Consider the following 22,035-nt stretch of genomic DNA (forward strand, 5'->3'; position numbering starts at 1 on the left):
CCTTTTAAATTCAATTCAGTACAGCACCCCTCTGTGCAAGGAATGGCCGGATTAACAAGATTCTACTGTATCAGCAAGTGTTTTGTATTTTCATATTAGCACACTTATAGATAGAATACGTTCAACATGTTTTATTTTAATGTTACTATGTCTGTAAATAAGCTTACACTATTCCTGAGTAAGATCAATAACATACTTAAATTATTGAAAACTATCTGAAAATTGTGACACACCACTCTAGAGACACGATGTGATCACTGCAAAGCACTCAACTCGCCTCAGATGCCTTTCTTTCTCATATACTGTTACCCAGTAATTTTGTCAGACATTTTTAACCATACAATGATGGTGTAATCGTAATTCACTGTTATTTTATACTACACAGGTTCAGAGTATTTGATAATCATAGCTTACGAAAGGACCCCTGTCTTCACGATGGTTCAAGGTAAATCTACCAAAAGCCTGAACAAACCAACCTAACTTGTCACTCATCTTCGAGCTTAAGAAAACTCCTATCTTTCCAGATATTGGCAGTAATACGATATGCACTGCTGCATAGTGTCAATTGTTTATGTGTAACTAACAATTTTGTTTCTCTTGAATGGAATTGTAGAAATGCCTCAATATCCCAGTTTCATTTGATTATGAAATAACACAATTATTAAATGTCATCAGAAATGCGCTCAAGTATGATGGAGATCTTTCAACAGTAATTGTACAAATTTTTTTATCTCTTGTCTCTTGACCTTTTTTAATTTAATATAAGAAACAACGTCACTCTCATCATACATGGATTATTTAGAGATGAGGATGGCAGTATTGCTGAGGAATCTGATGTAAGCCAGCTTCAATGTGACAAATGATATGCCAATATTACAAATGTGCATTGTGTTTTATTATAGATTAACCATGCCAGCAGTGCACAGAATGGCCGATTCCAGTAACAGTCAAGTGTTAGAGGCACGAGAGGCATTTCATACATTGTTGGAAATCTCCAAGCTTCTTAATACTGGTCTTGACCCAGAAACATTGACCATCTGCATCAAGTTATGTGAAAGTGGTGTAAATCCAGAAGCATTAGCAACAGTTGTAAAAGAAGTAAGAAGAGAGGTTGCAGCTATCAACCAAGGAGATGAGAAAAACAACTTCAACCAAGGAGATGACGAGAAACAAAATTTCAACCAAGGAGATGATGAGAAACAAAACTAAGTTTCATTTTCAGCATTAATTTAAAAATGTAACATTTCACAAAATTACAAATTAAAAATTAGTAGTAGTAATGTCCACTATTATTCACTGTTCAAATTCTTTATTAATTTCACTAGACATTATAAAACATGCTACAAAAAATTAAAGTAATACATCGCTCTTATCTGTACATAACTTCAGACATTCTCGTAGACAAATCGGAAAAGTGTATATTGCAATATTATGCTGTATAAAAAAACGCACATTACATAATAAGAAATAAACACAAGTTTCTTCTTCACCATACAAAATTACTGCTGCACACACACATTCTTCTTACAGCTCCTCATTCTTCTTGCTCCTTTTAACTTCCTCTATATCCTGTAAAAGAGAAGCAATATTCTTGTATAGATACCGTTTGATCATTTCTAATTCCCAAAGCAGTCCCCTCCCAGAGATCTCTTTTGTGGGACTTTTTTTAACTCTGGAATATTTTGGATTGGAATGAATTTTTATGAGCAATTTGCAGCTGAGTGTTAGAAAGAACACCATTGTTTTGCATTTTTGGCAGTTGCATCATCATTCTTGAAATATGTAATGCACTTTCAACATTTAAGGACCCTGTCTCTAAATATTGGGAGACGATAAGAAGAATGACTTGATCGTCAAATTCAAAAAATTACAAACATACATGTATAGATATCTGACTAAATAACAGTAAACGTAAGTTTTAATGAAGTATTGCCTTACCTCTTTTGTATGTTTACCATAATATGACTTATTTTCTATTACAACTTCTTTACATCTTTCTTGTTCAATTAGAAATTCTTTTGCATCCCAAGCTTGAGCTCCATCTTTGAACAAGAATATTGTTCTGTCATCAGCTACCAGGTATCTGAGAAGAGAAAGACGACTTGAAAACTTTATTCATGCTATAATCATGAAGGTAATAATACTGGTTTTAAGCGTTTTGTTAACAATAGTGCAAATAGTTACAGCAGTTCGACATTTCTTTCAATTCAGCCTGGCAATGGCATAACTGTGAAGAAAAAAATTGATGTCATAAAGTCAGCAATGTTTTTTCTTACATATTTTACACGTTTTATAACAATTCTATTTTAGTTTATTTTTCTGAACTCTCATGTATGTTTTTGTTTAGTCAGCTGTCCAAAGACAGGTCTGAACTTCACAAGTGATATCAACAAGGCACTGTTTATGAGGCAACTAAGCCAAGAGATAATTGGTTAGGGTGACTAGTTCCTTTGCCCCTCCATGCATACATCACTGATTACACTGATCAGATTTCAGATTATACAAACAATTGTTCTTCCTCTGATACATATCCTCAAGTGAGATATACTGTCTAATAATAGACTCATTTATAAGACATAAAATCATTTTACTATATGCCCAAAAATAACACAGCCCACCTAAAATATAAATTACATGCTTTAAGTAGATGTATTTAATTAATTTTGTATAAATTTGTTCATATAGCACCTCATATATCATAATTATTAATCGATGCTTAAAGCTGATAGAATGATTAAATCTTAATAATCGTTTAGGCCTATAATGAGGAATTTAACCAAAATATTTGTTAATCAAGTGCAATGTGAGTGCAAACTATTTAAGGAAAATATTTTATGGACAGTCCCTCTTTAATAATATAAACCGTTTTTACAACTGTGAAAAACATGTAATCCTTTTAAATAAGAACAACTCATTCTGTCTCCAGTGCAGTCTTTCCTGGCTCTTAAATTACTAGTGGTAAGAAAGGTTTTCTAGGTAAAATTTTTACAGAAAATGTTCTCTTTTAGTTCTCTTCCCGTAAATGCTAAAATTATATTAATTTGTGTACATATCTTAAGCTTTTAATATTGGAGACGTAATTATAAGCCTACAGGCATCGACTCTTTATAGAAAAATGAAGTTCAAACACCCCCTCTTCCCAGTGTTACATTTATTTTGCAAAGTAATTCACATAACAGTACATATCTTTTAGTCCTAAATCTTTTGTCTGAAGTTGTCCAGTGCAGGCATAATTATGTAAATAATTATACAATGTATCCTACTTTTTTTTTTTTTTTTTTTTTTTTAAGAAACTTGCTATCTAGGCCTACATCATTTTGTTCAGTGCTTAATTTTTAGTAATACTGTATTTCGAGTATATAACCATTTTGTGTTCCCTTTCCTACCTTATAAAAACTCAACAATTGTTAGAAAAATCATTATATTTCATACCGCATTGACTTGTAGATATTGGATGTGAATGAATTCGTTCAATAGTGTGTGAGAAATTTCTGTACAGAGACAGCATGTCAGGAACTATTTTTCTCCAAACATAAGTATTTCTTTCTTTACATTGCTCTGAAGTCAGAATTCATACCAAATATAATATTTTACTTCCCCACCGTGGCAATGGTATTACTATTGTGTTACTTTTAAGTTCAGGGCAGATAATTCTTTCCACTTGTATGTCGGCAATAGTATATGGTTAGTTTGTCCAAGTTTCACAACATACAGAACAACCAGTAATATAACTGTTTTATAAATTCTAACTTTCAGATTTTTTGAGATCAGACTGGATAATAGAAGCTTCTCAACCGAATAATAATACACATTTCCCATATTTATTCTTTGTTTAATTTCTTCTCGAATATCATTTATATTTGTTACTGTTGCTCTAAGATATTTGAATTTTTCCACCTCTTCAAAGAATAAATTTCCAATTTTTATATTTCCGTTTCGTACAATATTCTGGTCACAGACATCACATACTTTATCTTTTCGTGATTTACTTCCAAACCTATCTCTTTACTTGCCTGATTTAAGACAACACTGGACAATTGGACTCGCCCGGTTCCTATGGAAGGGAGTTACATTTTCTGCTGGGTCTGGCATTCAATATGAGCAATTTATTTTGTGGTTATCATATAACTGGAATGGACGTTTCTCAGTTGACTACACAACAGCAAATGTTTATATTTCCCATGTACTCAATAACTCTCTCCAGCAAATTCAAAAAAGGTGTCAAAATCATTTTACAGTGCACAATCTTGTTAGAAAATTGAGAGATATTGTAAGTGTACAAGACAAAAACTATACGAGTAACGCTAACAAGTTTCTTGCCTTTTCAACCCCCATGGTCACACAAAAATTAACCTCTTCATTTCCCTTCAAAATAACACAATCGAAAAATTTCAGTTCACATAATATGTTGATTCATTCAGTTCAACATAATTGAACAATCTAAGATTACACACTAGTATTCTCAACAGACTAATGTCTACCCAAAATTCCCACTCATTATATCACTGCTAATATTCCCCTTCCATTTCCCCTGGACCTCTTCAGCTGAAAAGATAAGATTTGAAAGCTTACAAAAAAAATCTCCCACAGTAGCTCTGTAGTAGCAAGGATGCATGATTCGACTCTACCACTGGTAAGAAACTTATAATTAAAAAGTTGTATGTAGACCTAATTGTACCTTCTGTACAGGAATACCACACACAAGAGAAATGAAGATAAAAGATGAGAGAGAACTGGATTAAAGGGAAGAGAGAAGACAGTTCAGCAGTAGCAGATGCAAGTGATATCTAGGAAAAAAACTTTTAATCTTTCCTCCTCCCCTTCTTCCATTTCCTCAAACATGACTTCCAATCCATCTTCTGAAACCTCTTCTTTCCCCATCACCCAAATGCTTCTTGGGGTGGGGAAACGTGCAGCATTAGTGCACCCTTTAATTGCGAGGTCATATAGACAAGTCTCGAGAATAAAATAATATTTGTAGCTTTGTTATAGTGGAAGTGGGAACCAATTCAGCATTTGCCTTTTGAAATAACTACCTACATTTATAGTCATTTACAGTCGAGGAAACTGCTAAAAATTCAGACCAGAGTGGCAAAGACCGAAATCTGAACCCAGGACCTTCCGAATATGAATCTAATGCTTTTCCACTGAACCACCTCATTTCATGATTTCCTGTCCACAAGCATATTAACAGATATTACAACGGCTTTCATAATACCAGTATTAGGCCTATGTAAAAGAATACATTAGCAAACCTTTCTGCTTGTATATGGTTGTTCCACAAACCGGTTTGCCATAACTTGGTAAGTTCTTCAGTTTCTTCTCTTGTAGGATTTCCATCGACGCTGACGAATACCATCAGAGTACGCCCCTTCTTGGTCATTTTCACTAGATTCTCTGGATTACTCATATCTATCTGAAATATAGTAAGTCATGTAAAGCTTCCAAATGGCTGTAGAAACTATAATCAAACTTAACATGCTAACAAAAAGATAATGCCTACTACTAGTCATGTGGATTCTATGCTACATATTCTACTTAAATTTGAAAGTTTGAGAATTTCAATACAAGTATACAAATGACAGTCTAGTAATAAAATTGATGGTATTTCCACTAATAGTGTAACTACTTAGCAGAAAAGAACCAATCCACGTGACACTTAAACTGAAAAACTATTAAGAAAAACTATTTGTTTACTTTAATGCGAAATAGTACGTGCACAGTCTATTGTTCCTAACACCCTCACAACTTAAGCTTCGTCTCCTGCAACTTATCCCCTCATTTAACCTCGCCTTTTAACTCTAAACAGTTATGGAAATAACACGCAGGCGGAGGGTAAAACAAAGCAACGTAATCTTCACGATCATACTACCATTACTATGTGCCAAATACAATCCAATTCCTTGGTGTCGTTAAAGCAAATAATTACGAGAAAACTCTAAATATATATCACCTGACTGAAATCAATTTTTTGTTGCGGTCGGAGATGTTCGGGAAGTTCATCTTCTTCAAGTGGTTCATCATCTTCCTAAACAAAGACAGCTCAATGAAACAAGTTCATATTTTATTGGGATACTATATAATTTCGGGGGAGTTTCAAAGGAAAACACGTTTACCTCCCACTGTTCAAGCAACCTCTCTAAATCGGCATCACTGTAATCACGAATATCCTTTTTTGCCCATGCTGGTTTCTCTTCCCCATCTTTGAACTTCTTACATTGAATAATACATATACAGGTGACATATAATAATATAAAGTAAAATAACCACATCGCTATTTGAATACTATTGTCCTAAAAAGTGTAAATATTTCGTAAATGTGGTGCACTGTCGTGTTAAATACACAAATATACAATCCAAATCTAAACCAAAACTGAAGTTTGCTTCCTCATTTCAATGATTTATATACGACGCAAAAAGGTTGGCATTAACGCCGTTATCGCGCAATTTCGCCTTTCATCTGTTTCTTGGTTTACTGCGGTCACTGAACCGGCCGTCTCATACTTTTAAATATTCCGATAGTGCGTATAGAGTAGGTCATGTTGGTGTGTTTGTTAACAAACTGCCAAACAGCTGATATTTGTTCGTTGATGGAATTTGTCTTATTTGTCATTTATTTATAATTTTGACAGTATTGTAGGGTATATGTAATGTTCGTGTGCTAAAGTGATAAATGACACTCTTCATTCAATATTTATATTTTAAGAATTATTTTAATATTTGGTCTTTACCACGATATTGATATAAGTTTATAAATGTAAAAATAATGTCGAATGGCCTTCACCAACGCTTAAAATATGTTATTGGACATTTACTGTATTATGTGTAGTGTAAGTGTAGAGAAGAACTTTCGAAATGTTTTTATATTACGTAATTGACAAGTGACAATTTAGGTTTCATTTTACACAGCTCGAAAGAAGTGTGGCTTTTGTTAAAGACTAGACAGTGTAGATTTTCGAAATGAATCACTTCCAATATCAGCATTATCAAAATTATGAATGTGTAACTTAATTTACTAATGGAATACTAGGTTATTTACAAGATACGAAGTTAGTTTATATTCTGATTTTTTTAATTGTGTTGTGGTGTTTGTCATGAAAAAGCAATGGAGATGAATGACATTTCAAATTTGGCAGCTTTGCTTCGTGAGAATGGCGATAAAGTGTTGAATGGCCAAAGTAAGCTGTCTTTGACAGTATCTTTATTGAAAAATCTTAACGACGCCTTCACACTCATTGTTGAAAATGAAGAAGTGAATAATTCATTCCAAGTAATCAACACCAACAATTCAAAAGTGGAGATATTTCATGAAATCCAGTTTCTTCACGATTTTGTGCAGAAGACAATTGGTTTGAAAATAGGTAACAGTGTAGTGCCAAATAATTCTGATAAAGGCACGTTGGATATCTGTAAGTTTAGAAGCCTCAGATATCTTGAACTGAAAAAAGTTCCTGTACATCTGTTAAGTGGTATCCAGAGTGTACGTGCTCAATTGCAGTCCATAGTTTGTATTCGTTGCATTCAAAGATTAGAAGATCTTTTATTGGATTGTGGAGCTGATCACAGTTCTGGATTTGTATGGAGTGATCTACGGGAAGCTGTATTTAGCTATAATGGCATAGACTTACTGGATCGATCTCTGGGATTTACTCCATGGCTACAAATCCTTGATCTTAGTCATAATAGGATTTATAATGCTGAAGCTATAGCTTGTCTCCCAAATCTCAAGTACTTGAATATGAGTTATAATCTTCTTGAATCAGTTCCTGTCGTAAATAAAGATGCCTGTAAGAAATTGCAAGTTCTAGTCATGAAAAATAATTACATAGAAGAATTATCAGGTAAATACATCCGTATTTTAAAACTGTTACATTGTACATTATAATAAGTAACAGGACCAGAAAATAAAACACTCGAGGCGACACTCATCACTCATAAAATGATTCAGTTGTCAAATTCGTCCTATAATCATTAACCTGGTTCTGGAAGTATGGTACATAGCCTATTCTTAGTTGTATGTGTTCAACCCATTGTTCCAATGCCGGAACATAGGCCTAGGTATTCCCTGAGAGAGATTTCAATGCCTACAAGGAATCTGGCTGCACTTATTTGTCGACAGGGACAAGTGGTAAGCTCATTGCCTCAAATGCCATCTATTTGCACCAAAGGTATTACTAGGACGCGAGAGAGGAGAAATTTAGTCCCGAGGTTGTCATTAAGACTTGGATGTCGTTAAAATGCGAAAAAATTCGACACAGGATACAGCTTAAAGTCTCTCCCAGACGACTTTCACTTGCGTCTTGAAAAATCCATTGATCCCAACCGGGTTTGAACTGCAACCCCTAGAGAGCGATATATTTTTAGTAGACTTACCCAGAATTAATCATGCATATTAAACTAGGCCTACGATATAAGCAAGAATATAAATTTATTATGAATATCATGCTGCAAGTAAACTGGAAGATTAATAGTTGGTAATTAGTCAACGTTAAACACCTAGAAATTTTCTTTAGATAAGAACAACCAACCACAAAAGTGACTAGGTCAACACATTAATTTTTTCAGTTCACCATAAGATTCCTTCATTATAAAGTACTGGTACAAAAATTCAGGGGCGTATTTTGCGGGCTACCGGGGCTACCGGCGGTAGCCCAAGGAAATTACAAAAGAAAAAGTTTATAATATAACATAATGTAATAATTTTGTATTATTAGTTTTACCATAGTAATTAAAATTAAAGTAATTGTTAGATATATTTTGTGTAATAATAGGGTCAGCGGTAGCCCAAACCCTTTAACCAGTATACGCCCCTGCAAAAATTCATTCTAATACTGGTCGCAGGATTTTATATAAATTCCACATTTTAAGGAATTGCGCACAATGTGCATGTTTGCTAGGCCCATACTTATTGACACAGCTAAATTTTACATTTTGATTGTACAATAAAAGTTAAATCCTTTCACATTACTATGTATTTGTTCATCATAATTAATAACTTCATTTGAAGTTCTATTTTCGTATACGGTATACTCGTTTAAAAAGTAGCCTAATGTAAGAAAATAAATGTAGCCTCAATCAGGTTTTTGATTAGGCTAGAGTCCACTTGTTCCAGCCACTTAAACTGTCATTGATGACAATATATTATGATTTATGTTTGACTTAATGATGCAGTAGTTTATGGTAATAACTAATTAGTATTTGCACGCTTTCGTGAGTCACTAATTTTCAGCAAATGTCACATACGTATAAAAACCTAATTCAGTATGCTTGTAGACATAAAATTCAGTTTATGGTACATGATGCCCCTAATGAAACTTAGTTTCTCAGAAAGCAAAAAATTGAAGAGGTGAGAATTATATAGTCTTAAGCCACACAGACAAAATTTACAGGAGAGAGTATTAGAGGTGTAGAGTCCAATGCTATTAGGTACCATGTTTTAACTTCTTCGGTGTTACTTACGTCAATTATTGAGAATTTTTATATTATTTTTCTAGTAGCTACCCCATATGTGTAAGATATGAACTTGTACATAATACCATTTTTGTTAAAACTGTGGCTTTGGACTATCTCATTCTCACCCTTTCATTTGTTTGTTATCTTCAACAGTGAATAACGTATTTATATCATGAGGTTGCCAGATTTCCAGAATAAAATATGGACAGTTGCAACATTTAACTCCAAGAAAATGTGACGAACTTTAAGAGAGAGAGTTAGAGAGAATTAGTTCATTTGTTTTAATAAAATTTAGAAAGATATAGATTGGGAAGAGGTAATTGCAAAGGTTGTATTTAGGCCTAGGCCTATATAAACAAATAAATAATGTCTTTTTTTTTTTTTTTCTAAATTCAACACGTCCTCTTTGTTTCATGCAAACGAGAAACACTCATTTTGGTTTGAAACATTTTTCGCGTCTTCACACATATTACTTTATATACAATCCAAAAACCGTTGACTGTTTATGACATAATGTCAGTAAATACGGGGTTTTTGGTGTCCCATATGAATTTCATACAGAAAACGTCTTACACGCCTTAAATATGGGACATTCCGTATAATATGAGACACCTGGCAGTAGAAGTGGACAAACAGCCTCTTAGTTCTGATCGTTTTCATAGGCGATACAAGCGGGCTGATAACATCAGTTCCGAGAATCGTATTATCGAGACGACATACTCAGCCTGTCATCGTTAAAAAAATATGTACATCGACTGCCGGCTTAACTGCCACTCATTACTGTAATTTGTGAGTCTTACTGAAATATTAACCTTAAAATCTGAGACACTGACTAAGAAGAAGACCAACTTCACTCTCTCATTCGTTAGTTTATTTTAGACTTACATGAAACTTATGAATAATCATGAATACAATTTTGTAATTTGGCTAGAACTAAATAACTTATAATAAAAACTCGTTAAATTGTTAATATAAAATATATATTACGTGTATACTTCCAGTACAAATAAATATTCATATGAACAAAATTCGACTTATGGCATAAGAGAATTCGCTATACATAGATGACATATCAAAAACCACCCTTTCCATACCAGGGATGCTGAAAAGGTGTATTTCCGCGTAAATCTGGTAATGTATTTCATTTAACTTCGTTTATACTCATTGATTCATAATATTCTGCCTAAGGACATGTCTTCCACTGCAAACCCAGCATTCTCCAATCTTTCCTATTTTCTGCCTTCCTCTTGGTCTCAGCATATGATCCGTATATCTTAATGTCGTTATCATCTGATATCTTTTTCTGCCCCGAACTCTTCTTCCATTCACAATTTCTTTTTTTCGTTTTTCTCTTCCTGATCAGTCTCAACATCATTCTTTCTTCATCCACTCTTTCCAACACAGCTTCATTTCTTATTCTGTCTGACCATTTCACGTGCTCCATTCTTCTCTATATCCACATTTCAAATGCTTCTAGTCATTTCTCTTCATTTCGTCGTAATGTCCATGTTTCCATATAGGCCTAATGCCACACTCAACACAAAGAACTTCACTAGTCTCTTCCTTAGTTCTTTTTCCAGAGGCCTGCACAAGATGCTTCTTTTTCTATTAAAATTTTACTTTGCCATTGCTATCCTCCTTTTGACTTCCTGGCAGCAGCTCAAGTTACTTCTTATAGTACACCCCAAGTATTTGAAGCTGTCCACTTGCTCTACTGCCTCATTTAGAATTCGCAAATTTACCTTCTTTATTTTTCTTCCGATAACCATGGTCTTTGCTTTGTTCGCATTTATCTTCATCCCATACTGCTCACAGCTGTCATTTAGCATTTAGCATATCTCTTAGTATAATCTCTTCTGCTAACAGCGCCATATCAGCAGTAAATCTTATGCACTTTATTATTCCTCCTACTATCACTCCTCCCATGTTCTGAAAACAGTTCTTCACTAAATCCTCGAAGTAGATGTTAAACGTGTTTAAAGGCATTCTTGTTGTACTCCTCTCCCTATTTCACTTCCTTCTTACATTCTTCTCCTAACCTGACTTTGATTCGTTGTTTCATATAAAGATTACTGAACAACCTTCTCTCTTTCCAATTCACACCAATTTTCTTTAGGATCCCCATCAGTTTATTCCAGTCCACTCTGACAAACGCTTTTTCTAAGTCCACAAATGCTACATACATTTCTTTATTCTTCTCTAGGCATCTTTTGCCGATTGTTCGTAGCAGTTCAATTGCATCTCTTGTATCTTTTTCCTTCCTGAGACCAAACTGCTCTTCTTCCAACTGTCCTTCCATCTTAGAATATAAATGTCGATTCAGTATTCGCAGGAGAATCTTTGCTGAGTGTGATATCAGGCTGATAGTCCTGAACTCTTACATTTCTTGGCATTATTTTTTTTCGGTATTGGAAGCAACACTGTCTCCATAAAATCTTCAGGACATTCGCCTTTCTCATATATTTCGTTGAATAATGATAGAATTTCTTTCTTGTCTTCATCCAAGCATTTCACTAATTCAGTAGGGATTCATCAACTCCTGTTGCTTTCCCAATCTTCATTTCCCTAAGTGCTAGTTCAACTTTTTTCTTAAAATAGAAAATCTTACCCTCACTGTGCAACCTTAAACAGGAAGATGGTGCACCTAACGTCGACGGAAATTGACTAAGAAATTATCTGTATACAGAACTACTTTTACCTTTCGTTGCGAATTTTCTAATTTTTAAAAACCTCCAGTGTACAATACAGCAGGACAGCTATTGGCAGAGAATAGGAGATTCCGGCTCATTGTCTAAGGATTACCATTCCTTGTAAATACATGTTGTGCATGAATTAAATCATTGAAGCAAGTTCTCATATTCATTTATTTCCTTTATTCCTTTTGAAACATAAGGTTTCTTGTCTGGTGTGTTGAATGATCTTATTTTAGTGTGCTTCTTTTGGTTATTTAATACTCTTGAAATTGAACGTGTCGAAGATTCATGTTGCTTCTGCTACTTGTTCTTGTACTTTCTGAATACTATGAATCTTTGGGAACACCTAATTCATACCTAATTTTCGCATCTTGTTTCATGAAGTCACAAACATTAGCAGTAATTTCTTGGTTCTAGCTATATAATGTTTTTAATTTTAATTTAGAAAATGTAGGAGACATACTGTAAAATTATTGCCAACGAAAGTCACTTACGACATGCTACTGAATCCACTCGGACTGTACTGTGGTGTGGTTCATTGATATGTTTCATACTAATGATATAGTAAACAACGATGGAGAGCATTATCGCAACTCATTCATACAGAATAGTGGCTTGTTGACTGGCCATTACAGTCAAGGTTATATTGTCAAAATTGGTGGCTCTGATTGTAATCAAGTAATTCGAGAAGGTGGGGAAATTTAGTCTAGGTCTGTATGTTTTATTTATTTTTTTAACTCTGTGTGTCATAGTGGTAATGACTTATCTTAAACAAAAATTTTCCAGTTGTTAGATAATACTTCAGTTATTCACCACCACCACCATCACCACCACCACTATCACCACCAACACCACCACCACCACCACCACCATTACCACTACCACTACCACTACCACTACCACTACCACTACCATCGCAACAATTCCTCCTCCTCGTAAAATAAACGGTTAGGTCTGCAGACCTGTCACTGAGTGATATTGATATTTTAGCTTCTTTTCTACGACTCTATTTATCAAGTCATCATTAACTCTTATTGTTGTTTACTATTTATTGATGGTCTTTCTATGTAGTTTAATAAGTTTAACTATATTATAATGGCAAAATGTGTGTGTTTTTTTAGGAAAGCGCAATTATTAAGGCAGTAATAATAATAATAATAATAATAATAGTAGTAGTAGTGATAATATATCGTACCTTAATTCTACTGTTCCCTGCTCCTAACTAAAAAAAAAAAAAAAAAAAGCACGTGTTTGTTTGTACAGTGAACAATCCTACAGTGACACTGTTTTGTTTAGCAGTGTGGTTTTCATTTTCACGTTGCCCGCAGCTAGAAGCTTATCTTTGGCACTGAAACATTTAGTATAGGAATTTGTACTTACCCAGCTGGAAGTAGATGTTGAAAATATTCCCCACCAACTGCTACACACTGTTGATACCTTCTTATGAAATTGTTAATTATTTTAAGAAGTTTTGCTTCACTGATTGACTCGATTTCAGCTCATATAGTCCTTAAGCTCATTTATTGTATGTGAGTTTTTCGCATAAATGTTATTTTTAGGATAGATAGAAATTGCATGGTGTTAAATCTGGACTTTGTGGAGCCCACAAATTTTTACTGATAATTCACCTTCCAAAAATTCGACGCAATTCTCATGGATTCTTCGGCAGTATGAGCAGTGGCGGAGTCTTGTTGGAAATATACTGAGAAACGTTCTCCATTAAGTCAGTTCATATAAAAATGAATCAAGGATCTCATTCCAATACCGCTCACTGGTAATTGTGCCCTGAGTGAAAATAGACCCAATAATTCTGTGTCCGTTCATTGCACACCACACACCTATTTTTTCACCGTACAAAGATGTTTCGAGTACAAAATTGGGTTTCTCCTGACTGTAATACCGATGATTTTGTGAGGATAGTGTCCATTTAAATGAAAATAGGCTTCATCAGAAAAATAAATTAATCTCGGATCAATTTCCTCAGAATTTACTTTCTCTAAAATCCAATTACAAAAATGCAACCTCTTATTGGGATCTTGTTCATTTAACTTTTGAAATATCGAAATTTTGTGTGGCTTTAATTTAAGTAATTTTGTTGTTTGACGAGCGGACTCGTAATTTACTTCTGTTTCTTGCGCCAAATGCTTAAGAGATTTTTGTTGGTTGTGCTCTAGGCTCTGTTCTATCTCGTCTATTTTTTCTTCTGTAAGAACATGTCTTCTTTGTATTTTACGATCATTTACTGAACCTTTCTTTTTTAATTTTTAGCTAACTTTCTTATTGTAGTGGCATTAGGCATGGATCTACTTGGAAATTTGTCATGTGCTCGCACAACATTTTCTGTATTTTATGCACTTAGTAAGCATATACACACGTTCAGGTAATGAAAATCGCATTGCAACAATGCCGAACACACCACACGCAACACAACACGCCTTCACGCACAAGTGCAGATGATAAACTAACTCGCAACTGTCACTGTATGGCACAGTGTTCGTTAATGGAAGCAGGCAGAAAACACACTAGCTGCGCAGGCAACGCAGCAAATGAAAACCTCGCAGCATAACAAAACAGTGTCACTGTAGTTAGAATTACAGATCTTTTTCACTTAGTGTAGCCTAGGCTATTTATTGTTATAGTCTGTCATTTGCTTTTGTTTGTTATAATGACGTTCCTTAGCTACTGGTACTAATTTTGCAAAAGATACGTGATTAATTTAATTAATTTTACGATTATTGAAAGCTCGTATCTATTAATTCGTACTAGCCTACATATACAAAGAAACTAATAAACGAACAATAAATTACGTGGAAATACGAGTAAATACATACAATAGGATCGAAATGCTGCACTCAGTGACAATCATTAGACCGCAGAATTTATATTGATGCCTAATAGTGAGAGAAAATTAGACTAGCGGCTTTACAATAGCTCACTGCTTCGATACTATAATGAATCGAACTAGCACAAACTGTCTCTCATCTCTTTTAAGAAGAAGAAGCAAACTGCTCGGCAATCGTAATTCACATACTTTATTTCAATTGTTGGCATTATTCAAAATGAGATGGAAATTAATTAACTTCAATATCAAGAAGCCATGTTGTACAGTACTGTACCATACTGAATTTAAGATTTTAAATTGAATGTTCGATCCTGCTACACACAATACATGAGAGAAAAAAATGTAATTAATTGAAAATAACCTCAAAATTGTAGCACCCTTTTCTAAAAACAAGATGTGATCATTGCGAAAGTTATAAACCCTGCACCTCAACTGAAATACCTTCGTTTCTTATTATTTATTTATTTATTTATTTAATCTGGTGGAGTTGAGGCCATCAGGCCTTCTCTACTACACCACCAGAATACATATAGGCATATACAAAAAACAAATGCAGAGAAAAGTAGTACTGGTAAATAAGAAATAGAAATAAAATTACAAATACAAATAATTTAAACAACAAAAATTCAAAAAGAGGGGAGTAAAAAATATAAGTAGAAAGATAAGATCACAATGGGCACAAAAAGTGCTAATACAATATACCCTACCAATGATGTTCACAGGAAATCATGTAACAGGTAACACATTGGTACCATCATTATGTTACACTATGCTGGAAAACATTCCTTTCTTTGGTCTGGTAAATCTTTTATTTATTACCAAAAAGCATTAGCTACCTGCAAGGTGGGTAGGTAGGTAGGTGGGTGGGTAGGTAGGTAGGTAGGTAGGTAGGTAGGTAGGTAGGTAGTTGAAGCATAGATAGATAGATAGATGAGTCAGTCAGTAGGTGGATAGGTAGGTAGGTAGGTAGGTAGATAGATGGGTGGGTAGGTAGGTAGACAGACAGATTCGTTCCATAATATTCTTACATTTGCTTTATAGCATAGAATAAAGAACATGTCCAATTCTTACATTTAACATATAAAATGCAAATATGAAATATGTACAGAATTAATACCTTAATATATTATACAATGCAGTATGTTTACCATTTAATAGTATTAAAATATTTACAAAATACCGTGAAATGTCGAGAATTCATCTACAGAATAGAAAGTGTGAGATATTAAGTAATTTTTTAGTTTTACCTTAAACAATGCAGGGTTTTGGTTATGATTCTTAATGTCTTCAGGAAGACTATTGAACATTTTTATCGCCATGTAACATACTCCCCTTCGATAGCATGATAAATTTGATGATGGCATATGAAAATTATTCTTTCTGCGGATATTTACACTATGTATGGCTGAATTAGTTGGAAAATTTTATTTATTACATAAGAGGAAATTTATTGAAGAGTATATGTACTGATTTGATAAGGTCAGAATCTCTAATTTTTTTTTTAAATAATCTATAACATTCTCTAGCCTTTGCTCCAGCTATTATTCTAATAGCTCTTTTTTGTAATATGAATATATTTTTACAATCTGCAGAATTTCCCCAAAATATTATTCTGTAAGACATAATGGAATGAAAATAGGCAAAATATATTGTCTTTAAGATACCACTGTTTAGAAATTGTTGTAACGACCTAATTGCAAAGCATGCTGAGCTAAGTTTGGGAGTCATTTCTTTAATATGATTTTTCCAATGTAATGTATTATTAATATGCAAACCAAGAGATTTGTATATTGTTGATAGTTGTGTCTAATGTTTCAGAGATTAAGTTTGAAGTGGTTTTAAATTGAATCATGTTAGTTTTATTAATGTTTAATGCTAGTTTATTGGTTGTAAACCAGTCGTAAATTTTAAGGAGAATTGTTTCTAAATTTATATTTGAATGTGGCAAAGTTCTTGTCTGTAATTATGATACTTGTGTCATCTGCAAACAGTATAGGATAATCTATTCCTTTTATTATGGGGCCAAGGTCATTTATAAAAATTAGAAAAAGAAGAGGACCTAATATAGATCCTTGTATAACATTTCCCCATGTTGAAGTAGATTTAAAGGAGTTGCTGAATGCGTTGATTTCAACTTTTTGTTTTCTGTTTAGGAGATATGACTCTAGAATTTTATGGTTAATACAATCGAAAGCTTTAAAGAGATCACAGAAGGCATACCAAAAGTCTTAACAAATCTAACCTGTAAATGATCTTCGATCTTACGGAAACTTGCCTATTTATTTTTTCATATATATATATATATATATATATATATATGTATAGGCCTTTACTGTATTTGTGAAGTCATATACTATCTCTCAGTTTCATTTCATTATGAAATAGGGCCTAATGCAACAAATCAGACAACAGTTCCATGTGTTGTGTGTAGTGAGCTGAAATATTCAGTAATAAAATTTAACCACTGAATAAGTAATAACTGCTTTACTGTGTTAATGTATGCTAATTACCTGGCTGACTAGTTTCGACGTGGTGTCTTTTAGTCTTAGATTATACAAGTGTTAAAAGAATGTATTGAAGAATGAAGACTAATTTAATTCTAATAATAGTATAACCATATACAGTGTATTGTATTTGATATAGGCCTATTCTCATTCTGAAATGAATTAAATGCTTATTAACTTTTGAGGAAAATATTCACAAAGCACTAGTGATGTGTCTTAAAGTTTTGTTATACGAATTTAATTTTCTATGTTTTAAAAGTAAATAAATAATTTTTTACTAGGAAACTGTACTTCAACAAAATTGAACTACATTTGAATTTTTACAATTTCTCAGGTCTTTTGGGAATGGAGTCATTAATGGAACTGGATTTGTCTTGCAACTGTTTGGCAGATCATGATTCACTTAATCCCATTCTTCATTTACCTTCACTCACTTGGTTGAGTCTCGAAGGAAATCCACTGAGTTTTCACACACAACATCGCATTCTTACAGCCCGCCATCTCCATGACAACACAGCAACTGGAAAGGTATGAATAAGTAATTATAAGCACTTCACTTTCCATTCCCTTGATCGAGAAAATACTCTTTTATTTCTTGAAGATCGTGTATATAACGTTACTATGATTCAGAGGCATATTTACTCATGGTCCATCCAGGGCAATTGCATGGAGTGGCAAAGTTTATTTTTTATACCTAACCTTGTGGATGTCAAAAATTTGGTGCTACATATGAGTGGTTGATAAATTTCCTTAATATATTCTAATGCAATAGTGTCATGGTTAAGACGTTGAGCTTCAAGTCAGAAGGTCATGGATTTTCTCTATTGCTCAAATCCTTTCGGCTGCACTGTGGCTCTGGAGTTCACTCAGCCTCTAACAGAAATGAGAGTCATCATTGTAGCTCAAGCAGTATGTGCATTTGCTCACTGATCTGGAGTTATGCTCAGACGTGGATAGAGTTGCCAGATTTTCAGAACAGGATGGGCTGAGCCTCGAGGTGTGATGTTTATAGCAAGAAAAATGCACATAATTTGAGAGAACCCCGTATGCACACCATGCCATATTATTGCCATAGTTTTGTATATATCAAAAAACACAGACACTGAATTAGTAATTAGCTTATTTTATTATAATTTTATTACTTGGAATTTAGATTAAAAAGAAAAACAAATGGAATTGTTTCGTGCTTCTTAAATTATCTACTGTAATAAAATTGCTGATTTCTAGTGGAAAGTATACAGTTTTGAAAACTGAATTTAGGCTTATATTACTGTACAGTATAGTACAAAGTATATTATGATTATTGATATTTTGTCCCTTTTTTTTCTTCTTCTTTTAGATGAATGGCAACTATAATTAAAAATTAAAATGTAAGTTAACATGGACCTCAGCTTTCACGAGATCTGTGGAATATCTATGCCTTTCTTCCCTCCACTTATTTTTCGTAACTGACAAAGTAGAAGCATACAGAAACACTGCTGTGTGCATTATTCGTCACTTGACATTCTTTCATTTTATCTGTAATGCGATGATTTAACAAATGATATGATGTATGACTTGAGGCTTTCCCGGCGTTTGATATAGAATAACTCTTCTCGGGTTCTCAGCCAGGTAAGTTGGAGATTAGCTTCCAAGCTTTCGACAGCTAGCTCTGCCATCTTCTTCAGGGATGAAGAAGATGGCAGAGCTAGCCGTCTCCAACTTACCTGGCTGAGAACCCGAGAAGAGTTATTCTAAATGATATGATATCCGTACAGTAAGGACATAGAATATTAAAAGAAAATTATGAACCTAGTCGAGAGTATTTCCAGGTTTTATTAACAGACCTTAAAAAATATCACCCAATCACATAATTTATAGTAGCAAAACAGGTCGAAACGACTTCGCCATTAAGTCCTTCTTCATGTTGAATATGGTATTCCGAGTTCTAATTCTCACTCTTGTGTCGATATATGAGATGAGCATTCGATGGCTTCTGTAACTTCAGCATATGAATTGAATCTCTTGACTGGTCAAGGACTGTCTTTGACGCTGCTAGAACCAAATGTTTGTTTCTCCCAAGCTAACGGTGTTGCTTTTCTTGGAAGTGGCTTCCAAAATCTCAGTTGGAATTGTGTTATAATTTAGTCGAATTGTCTGCTCAGTGTGCTGTCTTTCGTGGATCCAAACATTCGTAACTAAGTACTCTTCAATTGAAAAACTACTCATCTCTGCCATCTTACTATCACTTGAATCCAAGACCCTGCACAACTGAAAAACTCTTCTTTATATTGGTACAATGTTTATCTGATCAGTCATTGCTACCAACCGTATTTGTTTTGTTCTTATTGTTTCCCTAACACCAAATGGTATTCCAAGTATATACATAATGATATCAATGCAATTCATAGGAGTGGTGAGTTATGGCCCACTTTGTACATTCCATTTTAGTTTCATTGAGGATACCTGGATGTAAAGATGATTTGTAGATTTCTGGAACTTTAATTTCATTTTAGTAGAATATTTATATAACATTACCGAAATTGGGAAACATTTACGCAGCACCAGAGAAGCAGTTAAAATTATTAAGATAGCCTATTTTGTATAGTTTCAGAGTGTAAACAGAACAGAATTAGTAAAATCCAAGATTTAAATTATACAGAATATGCAAGAAAAGTTCTTAAATATTTACAAACCTATAGGTCTACATGTTGTTTTGTTACATCTTCATTGTGTTATTTTTATAGTTTATAATATAGTCTCTAACAGACTAATTTATCAAAATGTAAAATTTTAAAATAATCCATAATATTTCCTGAGAACAGTAGCTAAATAAGCATTCCAAAAAGTAACTTACATTACAGTCTTTTGTGAAAACGATATTCAAAAGCAGAAAATGGTCTTTAAAATGGCGGTATATGTGTGATCTGTATATATGGGTCAGTTTAGAATTGTGTGTATAATGCAATTTCATAAAATATAACAAAAAAACTATTTCTAATAACCTTTTATGTCCTGGACCCCTTAACAGATATTCTTAAAATGGTTTATTTTAATTGAACATTTATCTTGAAATGCAGACTTGTTTTTATAACATGCCTGGTGCATTTCTTTCAGTTTATGATGGACCGACTACTTTTATCTAAGTCAGAAAGGCTTGCTGTGGGTTCCATGGGTGGTGGTGGTGTTATGCATAGAACATCTTTCAAAGATGATAATTCGTCTGCTGGAAGTAGTTCTGCTTCAGAGAGAACGTTGACTGCGGATAGAGGTAAATCTGACGAACAAGAAGTATTTGGTTCTATTTTTTTTTCTTATGTCTTAATCAGTTTTGTCTGAAACCTGTTTATATAATTTTTCATTTTAAATTTTATTGTGAGCTATTCTGTGTCGCAGGGCAAACCCAAAATATTGGGTCAGGCCAATAAATTAAAATAAATAATATGTAGATAACTTTACATTTACTTGTAAGAATATTGATTAACTAGAATATAATATTTTTGGTTTCTGATACTGAATTATTATATATATATATATATATATATATATATATATATATATATTAACATTCTTGTTTATCTCAATCTATATTCAGCTGTTAAATACGAAACTCTGAAAGGTATATGCAAAATGCATGTTGTAATTATACTGCATCTACATTATGGAACATATACAAAAGTTATGTTATTAAAAAATATTTCTTTATCTACAATAATTTTACATACCTACATTTTATAAATTATATTTACACCAAAATGATTGTGCATTAATATATTCGTCTGTATTCGTCTGTCTTTTACTGGCATTTTCTCTTCTTATAGCAGAGAATTGTTATAAAGGCAGCTTCTTTTTTTTTACAATAATAACTGATGAACAAAAATTTATAATTACTTTGTTATTTAATGCACATGTAAATTTGGAAACCATACTCTTTTTCATTTCTTAACTATATGGAAATATTACTTAATTTTCTAAGTATTGCAGTTTATTATAGTAATGAACTGTGATGTCAACAGATGTTATGTATACTAACTGGATATACAACATAGAAGTCTCTTACTCTGTAGTCATCTGCCACTACCTGTAATAAGATTGAATACAAACAATAGCTTTCTTGTCAGAAAGGGCTCTTGTGTAGTGAACTCATGAAAGAAAATTGAAGATGTATTGAAACTTTGTTATTTCATTAATGTGTGTAACACACATTACACATCCAAGAGATTCAAGAGGTTACAGTATGACGTTATTTTTGTAGCTACCAATAAACAAGGCATAGTAAATTAAAAAAAAAAACATTATAAACAGTACTGGCCTAGGGGTGGGCTATGACCCATGGTGCCAAATTAGGGGGGGGATGCCGAAAAAAGAATCAATTGAAGATTATGTAATAAATTGAATTACATTTTTTCTTTTTCAGAAAAGCATAATAGTCTAATCTCCTCTTTTAATTAATGTTATATAATATCTGTTACAATTTCTCCATTACGACATTGGATCCTCTATTGCTCACAATTTGGCACTATATCCAACAGTGGATTCTTATTGATGTGATTGCTGTTGTAAG

The 22,035-nt window shown here is 33.3% G+C and overlaps 2 protein-coding genes across 3 annotated transcripts in view; one reads left to right on the forward strand and one right to left on the reverse strand.

Annotated features, from left to right (window-relative positions):
* Nucleotides 1-1,289: 1,289 nt before the first annotated feature.
* Nucleotides 1,290-6,433, reverse strand: boca (LDLR chaperone boca). Its single transcript, XM_069818430.1, has 5 exons — nucleotides 6,117-6,433; nucleotides 5,954-6,028; nucleotides 5,256-5,416; nucleotides 1,939-2,083; nucleotides 1,290-1,569 (listed from the first exon to the last, which is right to left on the reverse strand). The coding sequence occupies exons 1-5, from the start codon at nucleotides 6,270-6,272 to the stop codon at nucleotides 1,525-1,527; spliced, it is 582 nt and encodes a 193-aa protein (XP_069674531.1). The 5' UTR covers nucleotides 6,273-6,433; the 3' UTR covers nucleotides 1,290-1,524.
* A 130-nt stretch (nucleotides 6,434-6,563) lies between these two features.
* Nucleotides 6,564-22,035, forward strand: part of LOC138694567 (serine/threonine-protein kinase 11-interacting protein) — a 79,543-nt gene continuing 64,071 nt past the window's right edge. For both annotated transcript variants that reach the window (XM_069818427.1, XM_069818428.1), the window contains exons 1-3: nucleotides 6,564-7,841; nucleotides 17,827-18,020; nucleotides 20,589-20,742. In XM_069818427.1, coding sequence (XP_069674528.1) covers nucleotides 7,106-7,841; nucleotides 17,827-18,020; nucleotides 20,589-20,742 — 1,084 coding nt within the window. In that variant the 5' untranslated portion in view covers nucleotides 6,564-7,105. The remainder of the gene's footprint in view (nucleotides 7,842-17,826; nucleotides 18,021-20,588; nucleotides 20,743-22,035) is intronic.

Source organism: Periplaneta americana, chromosome 2 (genome assembly GCF_040183065.1).
Source record: "Periplaneta americana isolate PAMFEO1 chromosome 2, P.americana_PAMFEO1_priV1, whole genome shotgun sequence".
In the NCBI taxonomy this organism is placed as follows: Eukaryota; Metazoa; Arthropoda; class Insecta; order Blattodea; family Blattidae; genus Periplaneta; species Periplaneta americana.